This window comes from Somniosus microcephalus, chromosome 16 (genome assembly GCF_052327205.1).
Source record: "Somniosus microcephalus isolate GS21.2 chromosome 16, FLI_Smic_1.0, whole genome shotgun sequence".
Classification (NCBI taxonomy): domain Eukaryota; kingdom Metazoa; phylum Chordata; class Chondrichthyes; order Squaliformes; family Somniosidae; genus Somniosus; species Somniosus microcephalus.
Window position 1 is genome coordinate 99,076,080 of NC_141002.1, and position 21,285 is coordinate 99,097,364.

The 21,285-nt window shown below is 48.2% G+C and overlaps 1 protein-coding gene across 1 annotated transcript in view; it reads right to left on the reverse strand.

Annotated features, from left to right (window-relative positions):
- Positions 1-439: 439 nt before the first annotated feature.
- Positions 440-21,285, reverse strand: part of e2f7 (E2F transcription factor 7) — a 36,711-nt gene continuing 15,865 nt past the window's right edge. The window contains 7 exon segments of the mRNA XM_086009555.1: positions 440-5,350; positions 6,468-6,859; positions 8,789-8,863; positions 8,866-8,890; positions 11,280-11,525; positions 14,051-14,615; positions 19,426-19,510. Of these exon segments, the coding sequence (XP_085865681.1) occupies positions 5,186-5,350; positions 6,468-6,859; positions 8,789-8,863; positions 8,866-8,890; positions 11,280-11,525; positions 14,051-14,615; positions 19,426-19,510 (1,553 nt within the window). The 3' untranslated portion in view covers positions 440-5,185.

Consider the following 21,285-nt stretch of genomic DNA (forward strand, 5'->3'; position numbering starts at 1 on the left):
AGAATGCCGCCTGCACCCACCCCACCCATGTACAAAGTTCATCACTAAAGCATGTGGAAATAGTTCAAAAGCAGCAATAAAGTGAAATTCTAAGTTAACAAACTAGCAGCGCACATACACTCATACACAGACATCGCAAGTGAGCAGCATCAACATTGAAAGAATCCAGCACTTTAAATACAAAAATTAGCACCACATTTGTAACCATTACAATGTAAACAAGTTTTAAAAACTGTCAAGTATCATAATTTGATGAAGTTTATGGGACCGACTCATTTCTCCCCTTCCCCAAAGTGCTGCAATTCTGTAAATACTATTTACAACTCATTTTAAGCACCGAAAGATGGTGGCTCCCACAATTCCTGGGGTGGGGGGGGGTTCAGCGACGCACGGGCAGCTGGAATTCCCAGGAATTCGGGGGGGGGGGGGGGGGGGGGGGCGGGCGGGCGGCGGGTCCCCTAATATTGTCGTACAATGTATACGAGGGAAATAGAGAGAGAGATTAGTGCCACTGCCAAAACTGGCCGAATAAAAAAAAAAAAAATAGTCCCTCCCTCCCGGATCAGCGGGTGGGTGGGGTAAAGCACTCCAAGGTTCCTCCTCCTTGCCCCCAGTAGGACCAGTGTCCCAGAAGAGACAGACCCGGGAATTTCCAATGGGGGTTGGGGGTCAAGTATATCAGCAGCAAGCGGGCAGAAAATCCACTCTGCACCCCCCCCCCCCCCACACACAAAGGAATTCAGGCCCAATAAACCGCAGGGAAAACAAGACTGCCCCTGGTATTCTCTCCCCCACAAACGACTTAGGATACTGGTTGAGGGGAAAAAAAAAAACGATTAAAATTTTCAAGTCTGAGATCGGCTGATTTTTGTTGGGTAAGGGTATCAAGGGATATGGAGCAGGTAGATGGAGCTGAGGTCGCAGATCAGCCGTGATCTAATTGAATGGCGGAGCAGGCTCGAGGGGCTGAATGGCCGACTCCTGTTCCTATGTCTGCTCCATCACCTAACTTACAGGCATGATCTTCATAAGTGTTTGGTGCTGCCGATCAGATTTAATCGTAATATGGCTCAAGGTTCTTCTGAACTAAAAAGAACTTCAAGGGGAAAAAACAGAAAGAAAAGGAGAGGGTTGTGGACCTTTGGAATTCTCTAGCCCAGAGGGCCGTGGAGGCTCAGTCGTTGAGAATATTCAAGACAGAGAGCGATAGATTTTTGGACACTAAGAGTATCAGGGGATAGTGCGGGAAAGGGGAGTTGAGGTTGAAAATCAGCCCTGTTCTTATTGAATGGCGGAGCAGGCTCGAGGGGCCGTATGGCCCACTCCTGTTTCATGTGTTCTGATTCTCTCCTGACAGCATTGATTGCCGATGGTTGGGGCTCCACCAATCCAACAGCTCACCAACACCTCCCCCAATGGCCATTCACCACGTGGGTGTCGGGGCGATGGCTGCCCAGCAGCTATTTGACCAGGGCGGGAATGAAAACTGATCCCGTCCTCACCGAACAGCCACATGTTCGGGCCCTCTAGCGTGAAGTCGCTGGACAAGACTCAACATTTTCCCTCCCAAACCCAGGAACACAAGAGGCTGCTGAGACTGGGAGGGTAATACAGACTAACCTGGGAACTTCCTGTTCAATATTATAGAATCATACAGCACCGGAGGAGGCCATTCGGCCCATCAGTTTCATACTGCACGAGGGCAAATGCCAAGTGGGGAGCTAGGAATCGCATCATAAAAACTTCCTATTCTAAGGTATCCTAACTCTGGACTGCGGACAATGAGGAAGTGCGGTAACGTACCTGCACCAGACGCGATTATGCTCAGTGTGAAAGTTTTGTGCCGATTGTCCCTTTCTTGTGCTGACAATTAAACAGTAGCTGCCCCAATGTATCGCGTCACAGCTGGAATAATTTGCACACTAACTCATTACTGCCCTTTAACAGCCAACCCTCACTGACAATTGCTGCATAAATAGCAAGCGCAAATTGTTATTCAATCGTACTTTTCAATAACGAGAAACTGCCCACAGGGAACATTATTTTGTTTTAAATAAGGCCATTATTTTCTGGTGACACTGTTAATTTTATAAAACCCCTTTGACATCTGCAGGTTAATTCCAAGTTTACATAATTATTAAGATGACCCGACAAGTGTAAGAAATAGGAGGAGGCCATTCGGCCCCTCGAGCCTGCTCCGCCATTCAATATAATCTTCCACCTTCCTGCCCGATCTCCATATCCCTCGATTCCCTTAATATCCAAAAATCTCGATCTCTGTCTTGAATATACTCAACGGCTGAGCCTCCACAGCCCTCTGGGGTAGAGAATTCCAAAGATTCACCACCCTCTGAAAAAATTTCTCCTCATCTCAGTCCTAAATGGCCCCTTATTCTGAGACTGTGACCCCTGGTTCTAGACCCCCCAGCCAGGGGAAATATCCTCCCAGCATTAACCCTGTCAAGCCCTGTAAGAATTTTGTATGTTTCAATGAGATCACCTCTCATTCTTCTAAACTCCAGAGAATATAAGCCTAGTCTACTCAATCTGTCCTCATAGGACAATCCCCCCCCATCCCAGGAACCAGTCTGGTGAACCTTTGTTGCACTCCCTCTATGTACACAGTACTCCAGGTGTGGTCTTATTCCTTGTAAATGATCGTATTCTTTCCTCGTTATCCCGGTGTAGTTCATTTTAGAAGGTGAATCAGAGTTTTCAAGAGTAAGGGTAACAAGGGATATGGAGCAAAGGCGGGAAAAAGGGGAGTTGAGGTGCAGATCAACCACGATCTAATTGAATGGCCTATCACTGTTCCTTCTGTCGCTATGTGAATGCAATGGGCCAAGGGTGTTTTAAACTTTGGTGGAAGGTCATATTGGACCCCTCCCTAACTCTCGCCAAACAGACCCTCAAGGACCACCTGACATGAATCAACTGAGCGGCCTGCGGGTGGCGCTGTCCAGGGAGAGTATAAATACTCGGGCACGGGCCCAGCTTGCGCAGGACATTCCTAACAGGAACTAGTGAAGGACACAACTAGACCTCCATGTTGTAAAACAGTTGATTAAAGCTTTGTCTAACGTTTAGACCAAGTGCCTAGTAGTTTTCTTACGTCACCACCCATCTCAAGTGCTGTATTTCTTATTCACTGGGTTGTCGTGCTTTGAATTGTGTTAGCCTGAGGAGGGGAGGTGGTTTTGGAAAGGGCCGTTAACTCATTGGAGAACTCCTAAAGCAGAACATCAAAGATCTGTCAGTAGCAGCAGCTGAGGATAACTACAAACTAATGGGAACTGGGATTTAAAACTTTAAATGTGGGCCCCAGAGGTTATCATGTACATAATCCTAAAGCAAAAATACTGCAGATGTTGGAAATCTGAAATAAAAACACAAAATGCTGGAGACACTCAGCAGGTCAGGCAGTATCTGTGGAGAGAGAAACAGAGTTAACGTTTCAGGTCGATGACCCTTCGTCAGAACTGGAAAAAGTTGGAGATGGAACAGGTTTTAAGCAAGTTGTAGGGGCAGGGAGAGGAAAGAACAAAAGGGAAGGTCTGTGATAGGAAAGTTTAAATGACAAAAGGGATGATGGCGCAAGGCAAAAGGAAATGGTGATGGGGCAAGTGAAGAAATAAAAGATGGGTCTAGAGGAGGTGTAAATGGGAATGGCAGAATCATCGGCAACAGCTGTGATCCAAACAAATGGGGGCAGAGGTTATGATCTGAAATAGTTGAGCTCAGTGTCGAGTCCGGAAGGCTGTAATGTGACCAATCATCTCTCCACAGATGCTGCCTGACCTGCTGAGTGTCTCCAGCATTTTCTGTTTTCATGTACATATTCCACTGGACTTGTAAACAACCGGCGTGAAGACAAAAAGGGATTGTACTAATGAATTACCACACAAAGCAACCCTTCCCTCCACAGGGGCCATGAAGGATCAGGTAAGGGCCAAGACCTCTACTGGGATGAAAACCAACCTTTAATGGTGCGAGTCAATCGAAGGTGAATTGGAGAGCTTTTCCAATTGGCTAACTAGATCCCTTAAAAAAAACTTTTTTTTAAACGCAAGACTTTTTGAAACAAATGCAATTTTGTTGCATTGGGGGAGGTGGGGGGGGGGGCGGGAGATGCGACAAGGATACTGGAGAATAGGAACCAGATTGGGATCAGTAATGGCTTTGAACTTAACGCGAGTGTTTAGCTGCAGCTCGGAGCTTGGGGCAGAGGGTAGAAAGGATCCTTGAAGAAGCAGGTGAAGTGAGGGTGTGAATTGCAGTCCGTCAGTCACTTAGAAGGAACAGGCACCAATCTCCATCCAGTATCCAAGAGGCAATGCACAACTCTCACCGATAATCTCAATTATACAGGGGGCGGGGCCAAGAAATGAGTAAAACCAAGATCCCATCTGGTCGTGACGGTCTAGTACAGTTACTCCAAATGAACTCTTTGCTCTTGCCCTTCCTGTGGGTTTTTTTGTGCGCGCTGGAGGGGGGGGGGGGGGGGGGGGGGGAGGTATTTAAACTTGCCTGGCGACAACGGAGGATCAACACGCAGTACAATTATATACGTCACAGTTTTCTGCAGTCATTCAACATGTTCACATTACCAATGCCCACCTTCACCGGTGGTAGGGCTTTCCGCCACAGATTGGGCTGTACATCAAACGTAAATACAAGTGAAATAGAAGGTGTTTTTTTTTTAACAACATAGAGAGGTAATACTACATCTAATTCCAACAGCTCCCGCGTGTTGCGGTTAGCCACTGTTCATTTTACATTCCTCCTGACCTCTACGAGAGGTCACTACCTTGCGCGTCGAAAGATGGTCTTCTGTTTTTTGGGCTCCAGGGAAGTCCAATTCCCCCCGCCCGGAATTTTTCCCGGCGATCTTAATATATTAAAATGTAAAACGTAACATTATTATAAAATCTTTCCCATAAACCACAGAGGAAAAGGAAAATGATTAAAAACCCTTAGTGCTTTGTGTTTTTTTTTTGCACACCCAGTCACCTCGTAACAACGTACTCTCAATTATTCACTGTGGACTGGACTTGTAAACGATCGGTGTGATGCACACTGACGCGAGTAAACGTCAGTGATTCCAACACCAGGTGAAATTACTGCCAACTGCAGTTAATCTTCCACTGCTAATAACAATCATCTATAAGATGCTGTGTACAATCCATTACTTTGTGATGCTGTTCTCAATTTCCAGCCTGCGCTGGGCGGGAGACGCCGCCATGACCTGCAGTCCCTCCGTCTTCTTGCCCTGCACCGTGGGGACAGGCGTATGGAAGTAGGTCTCCACGAATGACTGCTGACCATCCTTGGGAGTTACTGGGACCGGTGACTGGAAAAGAAAGAATAGAAACAGTGTGTAGAATTCTATTCCCAATTGAATCCCTTGCCTCACAAGAAATAGGAGTCGGCCATACGGCCCCTCGAGCATGCTCCGCCATTCAATAAAACCATGGCTGAACTTCCACCTCAACTCCACTTGCCCGCCCTAGCCCTTGATTCCTTTAGTGTCCAAAAATTCTATCGATCTCAGTCTTGAATATACTCAGCGACTGAGCATCCACAGCCCTCTGGGGTAGAGAATACCGAAGCATCGATTGTAATCGTAACAGTTTCCTACATTACAACACTGCAAAAGTACTTCATCGACCCGTAAAGTGCTTCGGGACGTCCTGAGGTTGTGAAAGGCACTCGAGTTCTTTCTTCACTGTTAAGAAGAGATGGTCAGCTTAACAGATACAATTTGTCTCACCTTGGTTGCTCGCATTTCAAACGACCAGTGTCTGGAACACCCGAGTGCCCGCTTCAGAACAGAACAACATCCCCGTGCATTTATACAGCGTGGTTAGCGCAGTAAACCGTCCCAAGACGCTTCACAGGAGCGATTATCAAACAAAATTTGACACCGAGCCACATAAGGAGATATTAGGACAGGTGACCAAAAGCTTGGTCAAAGGGGGAGGTTTTAAGGAGTGTCTTAAAGGAGGAGAGAGAGGTAAAGAGGGTTAGGGGAAAATAAAGAGAAAGACTTGCATTTCTATAGCGCCTTTCATGACCACTGTACGTCCCAAAGCGCTTTACAGCCAATGAAGTACTTTTTGAAGTGTGGTCACTGTTGTAATGTAGGAAACGCGGCAGCCAATTTGTGTACAGCAAGCTCCCACTAACCGCAATGTGATAATGGCCAGATAATCTGTTTAGGCTATTTTTAGGGATGAAACAGAGTGCAGTATCGATCAGGCACCATCACTAACTCCTAACCTAGTAATAAAATACACATCATGGCCCCATCATTGGCAATAAAACCAACATTTTGATTTTGATAGCCTTATTGCCCGCCCAATTCAATGGGATGAAACTCAGGCGGGTTCTAGATCCGCTCTGCCAGATTACTGCCCACGTGGCAACGCTGAACACTGCCCGCCCGCCCACCCCCGGAGAACTCATACCTGTTGCTGCAGTTTGAGGATAGCGACCGGCTGCAGAGCGGGAGGCTCTAATTTGACGGGAAGGTTTTCCCGAGAAGACGGAGCGAGCGCAGGAGAATACATCTGCCGTTCTGGCGAGGTGGCTCTCACGGAGGGGCCGGTTGGCACCGGTATCGAAACACCGCTCATTAGAAGCTGGGCGGTTGGCAGGAGGCCCAGGTTCTGCAGGTTGAACTGCATCAGGCTGGTGTTCTGAATGGAGTTCCCAGCAGATGTTGCAGTGGGAAGCGCCTGGCAAAGCACAGGCACCATCACCTGATAGGGGAGACTCACGGATGCCATTTGGCTGGACGAGATGGTGATTCCACTTAGGCTCTGATTAGCGGAAAGCAACAGACTCAACTCGCTCATACCTGCAAAATAGGAGAGGGGAAGAAAACAACAATTGCAGTTTAAGCAACGTTCCAGTATCATAGAATAGTACAGTACAGAAGGGGGCCATTCGGCCCATCGAGTCTGCGCCAGCTCTTTTAAAGAATCCAGTTTGTCCCACTCCCCCGCACCCAAATCCCCACAATATTTCCTCCTTCAACTCGGCTTATAAAACATTTAAAAGGAAGAAAAAGGGAGAGAGAAAGGAGAAAAAGAAAAAGAATTGCATTCCTACGGCGCCTTTCACCACTACAGGACGACCTAAAGCGCTTTACAGCTAATGATGTGCTTTTGAAGTGTAGTCACTGCAGGAAACGCGGCAGCCAATTGCGCACAGCAAGCTCCCACAAACAGCAACGTGATAATGACCAGATAATCCATTTTAATGATGTTGACTGAGGGATAAATATTGGCCAGGACTCCCCCCGCTCTTCTTCGAAATAGTGTCGTGAGATCTTTTACGTCCACCTGAGAGAGCAGACGGGGCCCTCGGTTTAACGTCTCATCTGAAAGACGGCACCTCCGACAGTGCGGCACTCCCTCAGCACTGCACTGGGAGTGTCAGCCTGGATTTTGTGCTCAAGTCTCTGAAGTGGGGCTTGAACCCACGACCTTCTGACTCCTGTGGCATTGGTCACAGTAGACAGGGGCGTTATACCACGTAACAGACAGCAGATTATACCGCCACTAAAGCGCACAGGGAAATTGGGTGGGGAGCATCGGATGCAACGGCGCAGGCTCAGGTGTCCGTACGTCCACTTAAATGGACGGAAAATTGGATGGGCTATGGCACAGGTGTGCGATTCCACCTCCTGCCCGACTTTAACTCAACGCACTCGACCCGGGCGGTGACTTATTGTCCGAAAGTGAAAGGGGGGAAACTCCCACTCGAGATCAGAATCGCTGGGCCCTCCCGGGTCAAGTAGTCATCAATTAATCTGGGACAGGTCCTCCGCTCAATTAACGATAAGACAGGTTTGTTTTATTTATCTAAGTTTTTCTCCCCAGTTTGAGCCTCCTGAACAATTCATTGGTCGAAATGTCTTTGTAGATTGAAAATCAATGGCCTTTTTTTTTTTGCTGTTGAATAATATATAAAAATTAAGCGTGATGCACGTTTGTACACACGATGGCCAACACAGAATCATAAAATCATAGAAATTTATGGCACAGAAGGAGGCCGTTCGGCCCATCATGTTTGCACCAGTTGAAAAAGAGCCTATCCCCACTTTCCAGCTCTTGGTCCGTAGCCCTGTGGGTTACCGCACTTCAAGTGCATATCCAAGTATTTTTTAAATGCGATGAGGGTCTCTGCCTCTCCCACCCTTTCAGGCAGTGAGTTCCAGACCCCCACCACCCTCTGGGTGAAAAAAGTTCTCCTCAACTCCCCTCTAATCCTTCCACCAATTACTTTAAATCTCTGCCCCCTGGTTATTGACCTCTCTGCTAAGGGAACTAGGTCCTTCGCTGCTTTATAAAGGACAGGAGCGAGAGATCATGCAATGTATTATTCTACTGCCGAGGCAAAGTACTGGACGAAAACCCAGAGGTCGCGAGTTCAAATCCCGCAATAGCAAGTTGTAAAATTGAATTCAAATGGGGTAAATTTTGACTCTTGCGCGATAGTCTAAAACAGGCCATAGCCAAATCGACAGCCCGGTTTAAATCTCTCCCCATATAAGCCAATCGGGGAAGAGATGTAAAACGGGCTGTCGATTTGGCCATCGGCCGCTTCACACCGTCGCGCAAGAGTCCAAATCTACCCCGAAATAAATCTGGCACCAGGCGAAAAGGACCAGGGGAAGCTTCCGCATTGTTCCAGAAACCAAACTGGTTCAACCGATGTCCTGCGGGGAAAGGGAGAAGCCGCCACAAGGCGCGGTGTCGACACCGAACGTTTCGTCACTCACCCGACGTGGCCGGCAGACGGTAGCACCGGCTATTTTCGGCAGATCCACTCTGACTGTGGGTAACGAACGGAGGCGACATAAGATGCCAGACGCCATCGGAGGCTAGGAGAAGCACAGGACCATCAGTCACCCAGTGTAACTGCAGAATCATTACATTCCTTCTCCCCCCCGCTCCCCAAAATAAAAAGAACGAGTAAATAAAAAAAGGGAGGAACTATAAACTTGGTCTTGGCTTGTTTTCTTTAAAAAAAAATAATGGCTCTTAATGGCCTTGCCCCTCCCTATCTCTGTAGCCTCCTTCAGCCCCACAACCCTCCGAGATCTCGGCGCTCCTCTAATTCTGTCCCCTTGCGCATCCTCAATTTCCTTCGCTCCACCATTGGCGGCCGTGCCTTCAGCTGTCCCAAGCTCCGGAATTCCCCCCCTGAACCTCTCCGCCTCTCTCTCCTCCTTTAAGATGCTCCTTAAAGCCTACCTCTTAGACCAAGGTTTCGATCACCTGTCCGAATAGCTCATGTGGCTCGGTGTCAAATTGTGTCTGAAAACGCTCCTGTGACGCACCTTGGGACGTTTTACTGCATTAAAGGTGCTATATAAATACAAGTTGTTGTTGTGTTGTATAACAGCAGGGGAAAGGAAATGGACGGCAGGGAGGGAAAGGAGAATTTCCGAATAGGCTCAGAGGGATAGGCCTCCCCCTGGTGGCAAATTAAGACCAATAACCACGGCCGCATTTTATGCCTTTGACTTTAACTCAACACCATTCTTGCAAATTGAGACTGTGACCATACGTGCGAGAGTAATTCGTGTTTTCAGATAATTGTTCAACGACTCCCGCACGGTTAGAGACCAAATTGCAGTGTTGGTCTGAAGCACTGGGAACTCCCTTAGGAACGGTAAAAGAATTAAACAGGGAATGAAGGCCAGTCACGGGTTCTAGCTCAGAGCACGAGCACAGTGAGGTAGGCTGGGAATCCCTCACATTCAATACAGTTATAGGTTGGGGCAAGTTTCGACATAGGGAGTAGGAGATGAGGAAGGGAGGAAACATCTCAGTGCGATCATTCCCAGGTCTGGGGGACACAGATATGAGTTTTCTTTTTGGATTAGGCAGGGTATAAAAAAAAGACTTGCACTTATATACTTTATGGGCTCGAATTTCATCGGGCCGTTGAGGCAGGATTGGAGGTGTGTGGGGGGTTAAAAAAAAAAAAATTCACAAAATCGGGGGGCACGAACCCATCCCGCCCCCATGCCCGCTTCCCAGGAGGCGGGTACCCGACCCGCACTGGGACCCGCCTCCCCAAGGCGGGAAGGGGATTAGTGCCAATTAACTGCCTGTTAACAGGTAGTTAACAGGCAGTTTTTAACCGAATCCCTATTTTTAATCCCTGAAGTGTGGGCTGCCCGACGGCTCCAAACCACGCCAAGTTAGCGAGGCGGACCGTCGGGCTTGGAGGGTTCGAGATGTCCGGTGTTCAGGTGAGTGATGGGTGCATGAGTGCAGAGGTAAGTGTGTTTGGTGTGTGTAAAGTGTTTAAATAAGTTTTACTTACCTTTGCAGCCTTCCTTCCTTCAGGTCTCGGGAGTCCCTCATCTCACCGGCACAGAAAGCAGAATAGCCGCGAGCTGTCAAAATCTGCAGCATTCAGCTTTCTGTTCTGGAGAGATCTCTAAATCAGCCTGAGGGGGAGGAATTAACTTGGAGTACAGATTGTCAGTGTTTGACAGCTTCAAAGAGCTGTCAAACGCGAATATTTAATCTGTCAAAAGCTCTTGACAGATGAAATGTTAATCTGTGACATCACCTGTTGCCGGGTGGCCCTTAATTGGTCTGCTGAGCCCTCTGGGCGGGCTCAACAAGGCCAATCAAGTGAAAATCGAGTGGGTTGGCCACAACTCGATGGAGGCGGGACTACAACCCCAAAAGTTGTAGTCCCGCCTCCTACACGCCTCCATTGATAAAATCCAGCCCGATGCCTTCTATTTATAAAGCCATGGCTCCCACGTGCTTTTTTAGCAGCCTTCTCAACTTGTCCTCCAACTTTCAAAGATTTGTGTACATATATCCTCCTCTGTTCCTGCACCCCATTTAAAAATTGTACCGTTTAGTTTATATTGCCTCTCCTCATCCTCCCTTCCAAAATGCCTCACTTTTATGTTAAAGTAAAATTTCATCTTCCACATGTCTGCCCATTTCACCAGTCTGCCTATGTCCTCCTCAAGTCTGCTACTATCTAACCAAAACCGAGATTGTTTAGATTTTTGTTGGGTAAGGCCATGGAACCAAGGTGGGTAAATGGAGTGCAGATACAGATCAGCCGTGATCTAACCGAATGGCGGAGCAGGCTCGAGGGGCCTCCTCCTGTCTATTACATTTCCAAGTCCTGTGTCAACGGCGACCTTTGAAATGATGCCCCCTGTACCCAAGTCCGGGTCCCTGGATTCAAAGTCCAGATGCAATTATCTTTGTTACGTCTCCTGGACCTACCTCCCGGTTCCCCTCTTTCACCAGGGGTCGCGTTGTGAAGGATAACCCTGCAGGCCCGCTCTCCACCGTTCCAAAGTGATTCCGCGGGTCCGTGTGGCAGTCGTCAGTCTGGCTTCCTGTAGCGGGGCAATTCGTCTCCGGATCCAAATCGATGGTTTGAGATGGGGGGCACGCAATAGTCCCAGAAACATGGTCGAGACTCTTGCTGTGATTCCTCAGAGCGTCTGTGAGTTGGGTCGAAGTTCTCTAAAATAAATAAAGATAAACACCGATTTAGGTTATACATTAAAAGCCAATATTTTCACATATAAAACAAATATTTTTCTTTATTTAATTCTTCCCTCGCTCCCATTTTTGTAATTTTCCCCTCTTGTCCCGTAACAAAAGAAAAGGAAGACTTGCATTTATATAGTGCCGTATCACAAGTGTCAGCCGTGGCTCAGTGGGCAGCACCCTCACCTCTGAGTTAGAAAGCTGTGGGTTCAAGTCCCGCTTGAGCATAAAAATCCAGGCCAACACATCCAGGGCAGTGCTGAGGGAGTGCTGCACTGTCGGGGGTGCCGTCTTTCGGATAGACGTTAAACCGAGGCCTGTCTGCTCTCTCAGGTGGACGTAAAAGATCCCACGGCACTGTTTCGAAGAAGAGCAGGGGGAGTTCTCCCCGGTGTCCTGGACCAATATTTATCCCTCAATCAACATCATTAAAACAGATGATCTGGTCATTATCACATTGCTGTTTGTGGGAGCTTGCTGTGCACAAATTGGCTGCTGTGTTTCCTGCATTACAACAGTGACTACACTCCAAATAGTACTTCATTGGCTGTAAAGTGCTTTGGGACGTCCTGAGGATGTGAAAGGCGCCATAGAAATGCAAGTTCTCTCATCCCAAATCTCACCACTTACAATTATTTATTTTGAGCTCTCGTTCCCCACCTCCCCCGCCGCCCCCCCACCCCCCAAATAGGCTGTGGATGCTGGGGGACAATTGGAGTTTTCAAGACCGAGATCACTAGATTTTTGTTGGGTAAGGGTATCCAGGGAAATGGAGCAAAGGCGAGTAAATACAGGTCAGCCATAATCCAATGGAATGGCGGAGCAGGCTCGAGGGGCTGAATGGCCTCCTAATGTTCCCAAGAAGTGGGCTGTCGGTCAACATAGAAGCCCTTTTGCACTGAGTAAGTTCTCAAAATCAGCAACGAGACACATGAACAATTAATCTGTATTTTTGATGGCGTTGCTCGGGTTTGGAACATAGAAACATAGAAGATAGGAGCAGGAGTAGGCCATTCAGCGAGATCATGGCTGATCATCCAAACCCTAGCACCCGGTCCCTACACCGACAGCCATCCCACCCAAGCCCTATCCCCGTAACCCCACGTATTTAATCCCCCCTAACACTAAGGGCCAATTTTTATCATGGCCAATCAACCTAACCCGCACATTTTTGGACTGTGGGAGGAAACCGGAGCACCCGGAGGAAACCCACGCAAACACGGGGAGAATGTGCAAACTCCACACAGACAGTCACCCGAGGCCGGATTTGAACCCGGGTCCCTGGCGCTGTGAGGCAACAGTGCTAACCACTATGCCACCGTGCCACTATGCAACGTTAGCCAGGACACCAGGAGAACTCGCTTCTCTTTAATAATGTCACCAGATCTTTAACATCACCTGAACAGGCGACTGTTAACTGTTTCATCGACACCTCAGACACCGCCGCACTCCCTCAGTGCAGCACTGGAGGATTGCCAGGTTGGATGATGTCCTGCAGTGGGGCTTGGACCCACCATCTTCTGACTCGAAGGCGAGAGTGCCAACAGCTGAGCCAAGCTGACAATATCCCCCAACTCTGGCGGCAGCCAATTAACCTGCCCCCCAAGTTCCTGTGAAATATGGATCGGACTTTCACTCTCCGCAGAGGTTAGCCCGAGCTGCCCTGACTGCGAGGGAAAGGTCTCCATGGCAGAGATACACGGGCGCAGCCCTGCAATCAGTTTTCCTTCTTCTCCTCAGATCTCCACATACCATCACCATTTCCCAGCTCAAAGGCAGGCAATCTGTTCCCAATGGCACCCCTGAACCATGAATCAAAGAAAGGAAGAAAGAAGGAAAGGAAGAAAGGAGAGAAAGAAAAATATCAAAAGACTTGCATTTCTCCAGCGTCTTTCACGACCTCAGCACATCCCAAAGCGCTTTACAGCCAATGAAGTACTTTTGAAGTGTAGTCACCGTTGTAATGTAGGAAACGCGGCAGCCAATTGGCGCACAGCAAGCTCCCACAAACAGGAATGTGATAATGACCAGATAATGTTTTTTTAAATTAAAAAGTGACGTTGATTGAGGGATAAATATCAGCTAGGACACCGGGGAGAACTCCCCTGATCTTTAAAATAGTTCCTTGGGATCTTTTGCATCCCCTCGATAGAGCAGACAGGGCCTCGGTTTAACGTCTCATCCAAAAGACGGCACCTCTGACAGTGCAGCACTCCCTCAGCACTGCACTGGAGTGTCAGCCTAGCTTTATGTGCTGAAGTCTCTGGACTGGGGACTTGAACCCACAACCTTCTGACTCAGAGGTGTGGGTGCTGCCCACCGAGCCACTTTCAGCGACTTGCCGACTCCTTGGGGGCACCTGGTTTGCCCAATGTTGTGGCTGCAATTTAATACTTGCCACATGGGGGGGAAAAACCCCAAATCGCAGTAGCAGATCCGTAGCACCACAGTCCAGGAGATTGGGCTTCACTCAATACTGTCGCAAATGAAAGACATACCTTGTCCATAGATGACAAAGACAACACTGACTGAACGCTCCAACCAGAGGCATGTTCAAGGCAGCAAAGAGTTTTCCCTCGTTTAGCGTCCGACTTGCCATCTTCCCAAGGCCCATGAGGCACCATACATCCTTCCGCGGGACTGCGCTTGCGTGAGTTTCTAGTGGACGCGCCAGCCTTGATCTCCTCTGTCCCAAGTGGCGAAGCCTCTTCTTGCCCAGGGCGCTGAGCCTCACTGGATCCAGAGGAGGGCTCAGCGCTCGGCTCCCCGTTCCCGTACAGCATGAGGATGGGGGTGGGCGGCAGGCTCTGAAGGAACACAATCGGCTGGTTCTTGAGGAAGCAAGGGTAGCCTTCGTCCGCGCCGGGCGCGGTGGCTAGCTGCCCGCTGGGAAGGCTGAACGGCAACGTTTGTTCAGACTGGGCGACGGCGAAACCGTGCTGGGCCAGAGGCTCCACGGGAGAGTCAACAGAACTCGCCGTGCTAGTAATCAACAGGGGACGAGACGTCAAGGGGATGGAGCTTGGTCGGCGATCTTCATGCTCTGGGCGAGATTCCGAGTTCCTGCAAGAAAAGAAAGTGCCCTTTAGCACGAGCAACTGTCAATATCCGTAACATCGCCTGCCTCTCCCCATCCGCTGCCGAAACCCTCAGCCATGCCTTTGTTACCTCCAGATACGCCTATTCCAACTCTCTCTCGGCCGGCCTCCCATCTTTCACCCTCCGCAAACTTAAGCTCATCTGCTGAGATATCTGCGCTCCTCAAGTACTGGCCTCTTGTCCATTCTCCGCTCCACCATTGGCGGCCGTGCCTTCAGCCATCTCGGCCCTAAGCTCCGGAATTCCCTCCCTAAGTCTCTCCGTCCTCTACCTCCTTCTTTAAGAGGCTCCTTACAACCTACCTCTTTGACCAAGCATTTGGTCACCTATCCTAATGTCTCCTTCTTTGTCTCTGTGTCAATTTTATTTCTGATTACAATCCTTGGGATTTTTTTACAATGTCAAAGGTGCTGTATAAATGCAAGTTCTTAAATAATAGTCTACATCGATCTTGTATCGCCAAGAAATGTTGCAAAAAATTAGATTTCACCTTCAAAACGCTAAATCCAGATTGGTCGAATTCCAAGTTACACAAGACCCTAAGAATTAGAAGCAGGAGTAGGCCACACGGCCCCTCGAGCCTGATTCGCTATTCCATAAGATCATGGCTGTTCTTCTACCTCAACTCCACTTTCCCACCTGATCCCCATATCCCTCGATTCCCTTCATGTCCAAACATCTATCTATCTCAGCCTTGAATATACTCAAAGACTGAGCCTCCACGGCCCTCTGGGGCACAGAATTCCAAAGATTCACCACCCTCTGAGTGAAGAAATTTCTCCTCATCTCGGTCTTAAATGGCCAACCCCTTATCCTGAGACTATGCCCTAGTTCTAGATTCTCCAGCCAGAGGAAACAACCTCTCAGCCTCTACCCTACCAATCCCCCTCAGTATCTTATATAAGGCAGATTATCTGAATGGCAGTAGATTGGGAGAAGGGGAAGTGCAAGGAGACCTGGGTGTCCTTGTGCACCAGTCGCTGAAGGTAAGCATGCAGGTACAGCAGGCGGTTAAGAAGGCAAATGGTATGTTGGCCTTCGTAGCGAGAGGGTTCGAGTACAGGAACAAGGATGTCTTGCTGCAGTTGTACAGGGCCTTGGTGAGACCACACCTGGAGTACGGTGTGCAGTTTTGGTCGCCTTATCTGAGGAAGGATATTCTTGCCATGGAAGGAGTTCAGCGAAGATTCACCAGGCTGATACCTGGGATGGCAGGAATGACATATGAGGGGAGATTGGGTTGATTGGGCTTATACTCGCTGGAGTTTAGAAGAATGAGAGGGGATCTCATTGAAACTTATAAAATTCTGGCAGGACTAGATGCAGGAAGGCTGTTCCCGATTGTCGGGGCATCCAGAACCAGGGGTCACAGTCTAAGGATAAGGGGTAGGCCTTTTAGGACAGAAATGAGGAGGAATTTCTTCACCCAGAGAGTGGTGAACCTGTGGAATTCTCTACCACAGAAGGCAGTAGAGGCCAATTCATTAAATATATTCAAGAAGGAGTTAGATATATTTCTTAAGGCTAAAGGGATCAAGGGGTATGGGGAGAAGGCAGGGACAGGGTACTGAACTTGGATGACCAGCTATGATCGCATTGAATGGCGGAGCAGGCTCGAGGGGCCGAATGGCCTACTCCTGCTCCTATCTTCTATGTTTCAATGAGATCAACTCTCATTCTTCTAAACTCCAGAGAGTATCGGCCCAATCAATCTCTCCTCATAGGACAACCCTCTCATCCCAGGGATCAATCTAGTGAACCTTCGTTGCACCGCCTCAGATAAGGAGACCAAAACTAGGTACATTACTCCAGGTGTACACAAGAAATAGGAGCAGGAGTCGGCCATTCGGCCCCGCTCCGACATTCAATAAGATCATGGCTGATCTGATCTTGGCCTCAACTCCTTTCCTGCCCGCTCCCCATAACCCTCGACTCCCCTATAGTTCAAAAATCTATCTCCACCTTAAATATATTCAGTGACTTGCCCTCCACAGCTTTCTGTGGTAGAGAATTCCACAGGTTCACCACCCTCTGAGTGAAGAAATTTCTCCTCATCTCAGTCCTAAATATCCTACCCCATATCCTGAGACTGTGACCCCTCGTTCAAAACCCCCCCAGCCAGGGGAAACATCCTCCCTGCATCCAGTCTGTCTAGCCCTGTCAGAATTTTATATGTTTCAATGAGAACCCATCTCATTCTTCTAAACTCTAGTGAACACAGGCCTAGTCGACCCAATCTCTCCTCATACGACAGTCCTGCCATCCCAGGAATCAGTCTGGTGAACCGTCGCTGCACTCCCTCTATGGCAAGTACTGGAAGCTCTCGATTTACCAGCACCTAAATAACCGGAAATCTCTGTTAACCGGCAAAATTCAGGAGTAGGTTCAGGTAAGTTTTACTTCATATTAGTGGCCATTACTGGATCTGTGGCTGTGTAACCGGGGTTCCTGCACCATTTGCTAAGCAACAGGGACGCCTGGATCTTGTGGCCGGGGTTCCTGCACCTGTTGCTAAGCAACAGGGAAGCCTGGATCTGTTGCTGTGTACGGGGCTCTCGTACCTTTTACTATACCGCTCTGCAATCCGGACTTTTTGATAAACCGGCACCACGCCAGTCCTGTCGGTGCCGGATAAAAAAAGTTTCCTGTATATCCTTTCTTAGGTAAGGAAACCAAAACTGCGCACAGTACTCCAGGTGTGGTCTCACCAAGGCCCTGTACAACTGTAGCAAGACATCCTTGCTCCTGTACTCAAATCCTCTTGCAATGAAGGCCAACATACCATTTGCCTTCCTAACTGCTTGCTGCACCTGCATGTTTGCTTTCAGTGACTGGTGTACCAGGACACCCAGGTCCCTTTGCACATCAGCATTTCATAGAAACATAGAAGATAGGAGCAGGAGTAGGCCATTTGGCCCCTCGAGCATGCTCCGCCATTCAATGCGATCATGGCTGATCATCCAAATTCAGTACCCTGTCCCTGCTTTCTCCCCTTCCCAATCCAGCATCATTTAAATAATACTCTACCTTTCTGTTTTTCCTACCAAAGTGGATAACTTCACATTTATCCACATTATACTGCATCTGCCATGTCGTTGCCCACTCACTCAACTTGTCTAAATCGCCTTGAAGCCTCTTTGCATCCTCCTCACAACCCCACCTAGTTTCGCGTTGTCAGCAAACTTGGAAATACAGGAAACTTTGGTTTATCTGGAGGTTGTATGTCCGGAATACTCGATCTAACGGCAAAAATCAGGAGCCGTTTTGTGTAAGTTTTTTTTTAGATCTCATTCTTTCCCCCCCCCCCCCAGTCAGCCACTGCAAGGTCTGTAGCTATAGCAACAGCTTCAGCTACAGACGCCTGCAGCTGCAGCCGACTCTTTAGAAGCTGTTGCTAAGCAACAGTGTTTGTTGTCAGATAAAAGATGAAAACCTCCGTATGCTTCAACATTAACTTTGTATGTCCGGCAGTTTTGATAAATCGGCAACACGCCGGTCCCGGATATCACAAAGTTTCCTGTATTACATTTGGTTCCCTCATCCAAATCATTGATATATATTGTGAATAGCTGGGGCCCAAGCACTGAACCCTGCAGTACCCCACTAGTCACCGCTTGCCACCCCGAAAAAGACCCATTTATTCCTACTCTCTGTTTCCTGCCTGTTAACCAATTTTCAATCCATGCCAGTATATTACCCCCAATCCCATGTGCTTTAATTTTGCACACTAACCGCTTATGTGGGACTTTATCAAAGGCCTTCTGAAAATCCAAATACGCCACATCCACTGGTTCTCCCTCATCTATTCTACCAGTTACACCCTCAAAAAACTCCAGTAGGTTTGTCAAACACGATTTCCCTTTCATAAATCCATGTTGACTTTATCTAATTCCGTTGACCCTCAGAAGAAATTCCTCCTCATCTCCGTCTTAAATGGGTGACCCCTTATTCTGAAACTATGCCCCCTAGTTCTAGATTCCCCCACGAGGGGAAACATCCTCCCTGCATCTACCCTGTCCAACCCCCTCAGAATCTTATATGTTTCAATAAGATCCCCTCTCATTCTTCTAAACTCCACTGAGTATAGGCCCAACCTGCTTAACCTTTCTTCATAAGACAACCCCCTCATCTCAGGAATCAACCTAGTGAACCTTCCCTGAACTGCCTCCAATGCAAGTATATCCCTCCTTAAATAAGGAGACCAAAACTGTACGCAGTACTCCAGGTGTGGTCTCACCAATACCCTGTACAGTTGTAGCAGGACTTCCCTACTTTTATACTCCATCCCCCTAGCAGTAACGGCCAACATTCCATTTGCCTTCCTAATTACTTGCTGTACCTGCAGGCTAACCTTTTATGTTTCATGTACGAAGACCCCCAGATCCCTCTGTACCGCAGCATTTTGTAATCTCTCTCCATTTAAATAATAATTTGCTTTTTTATTCTTCCTACCAAAGTGGATAACCTCACATTTTCCCACATTATACTCCATCTGCCAAATTTTTGCCCACTCACTTAACCTCTCTATATTGCTTTGTGGTCACACTAAAGCCCTGTACAATTGTAGCAAGACTTACTTACGATTGTACTCCAACCCCCTTTGCAGTAAAGGACAACATACCACTTGCCTTCCTAATTGCTTGCTGTACCTGCATGCGAACTCTCTGTAATCTACATGAAGAGAGATCCTCAGAGCGAGGAAATATTTCAACTTGTACAGAGGCTAGGGCGGGAGAAACAAAGAAGATGTCCCACCACAAAAAAAAAAACTTACTTAATGTCTTCTTCAAACTGCAGTCTGCAAGCGGCAGCAAGTTGCGCCATCTTACTGGAATAATCTTCTGCATCACTGCTTCTCACTGCAGTAGAAACAAGGAGGCACACGTTTAAGAACATCACACACACACACACAAAATTAAAAGCAACATTGGGAAAAAAAGATCTCTTCGCTTTGGCAGAGAATTCCACATTCTAACCACCCTCTGCTCAGAGACTAAAAGTACTTTCAAAAAGGAATTAAACTGTTGGTAGAAAAAGATGATTAAGGGGACAGAGAGCGCGAGCAGGGGAGTGGGATTAGACTAGTTGGCTCATACATAGAACACTAGTTTTTTTTAATTGCCCCACTTTTGCCTCGCACCATCATCCCTTTTGTCATTTAATCACCCCTGCCCCCCACCCCATCACTGACCTCCCCCCTTGTTCTCCTCCCACCCCTTTCCCTGGCTCTGCACTTGCTTATAAATAGAGTCATAACATCACAGAAAGAGGCCATTCGGCCCATCGAGTCCGTGCCGGCTCTCTGTAGAGCAATCTAATCCCCCCGCTCTATCCCCGTAGCCCTGCAAGTTTATTTCCCTCCAGTGCCTATCCAGTCTCCCCTTGAAAACATGGAGTGTCTCCGCTTCCACCACTTCTGTTGGCAGCGAGTTCCAGGTCCTCACCACGCGCTGCGTAAAAAAGGTTCTCCTCACATCCCCCTGTATCTCTTGCCCAAAACCTTAAATCTGTGTCCCCTAGTCCTTGTACCATCAGCTAATGGGAACAGCCTTTCCCCGTCTAACCGGCCAATCTTGTACACCTCTATCAAATCACCCCTCAACCTCCTTCGCTCTAATGAAAACAAATCCAGCTTCTCCAACCTGTCCTTGTAGCCAAGATCCCCCATCCCTGGAACCATTCTGGTAAATCTCCTCTGCACCCTCTCAAGGGCCTTCAGATCCTTCCTAAAGTGTGGTGACCAGAACTGGACGCAAAACTCCAGTTAACTGTTACATCTCGAACTTCTTCCAGTCACCGGCCTAACGTTAACTCTGTTTCATTTTCCACAGGTGCTGTCTGACCCGCTGAGCGTTTCCAGCATCTTCTGTTTCTATTTCAGCATCCACAGTGTTTCACTTTCTGTATTGGTGCTGACCCAATGGGCCGAATGGCCGCTTTCTGTGCTGTAACACCCACGGGTTCCGAGACACTGAACAACACATTCTTGTACTTACTCAATGATAAATGTGATGTGCTTTTCCAATGGCCGCCTCAGGAACCTCACCCTACATAAACTCCACCGCCCGCACCCTATCCTGCAGCAAGTCCCACTCACCCATCACCCCCTAGATGCTGAGAGGTTGTTTCCCCCTGGCTGGAGAGTCCAGAACCAGGGGTCACAGTCTCAGGATAAGGGGTTGGCCATTTAGGACTGAGATGAGGAGAAATTTCTTCACTCAGAGGGTGGTGAATCTTTGGAATTCTCTACCCGAGAGAGCTGTGGAGGCTCAGTCGTTGAGCATATTCAAGAGAGGTCGATAAATTTTTGGGTATTAAGGGAATCAAGGGATATGGAGATGGGGCAGGAAAGTGGCATTGAGGTCAAAGGGTATTAAGGGTTACAGAACCAAGGCAGGTAGATAAAAGAAAGACTTGCATTTCTATAGCGCCTTTCACGACCACCGGACGTCCCAAAGCCAATGAAGTACTTTTTTGAAGTGTAGTCACTGTTGTAATGTAGATGGAGTTAAGATGCAGATCAGCCATGATCTAATTGAATGGCAGCGCAGGCTCGTGAGGCTGAATGGTCACCTCCTGCTCCTGTGACAGTGCTACCTCCCAACACGTGGGCCTCACATACCCCTCAGGATCT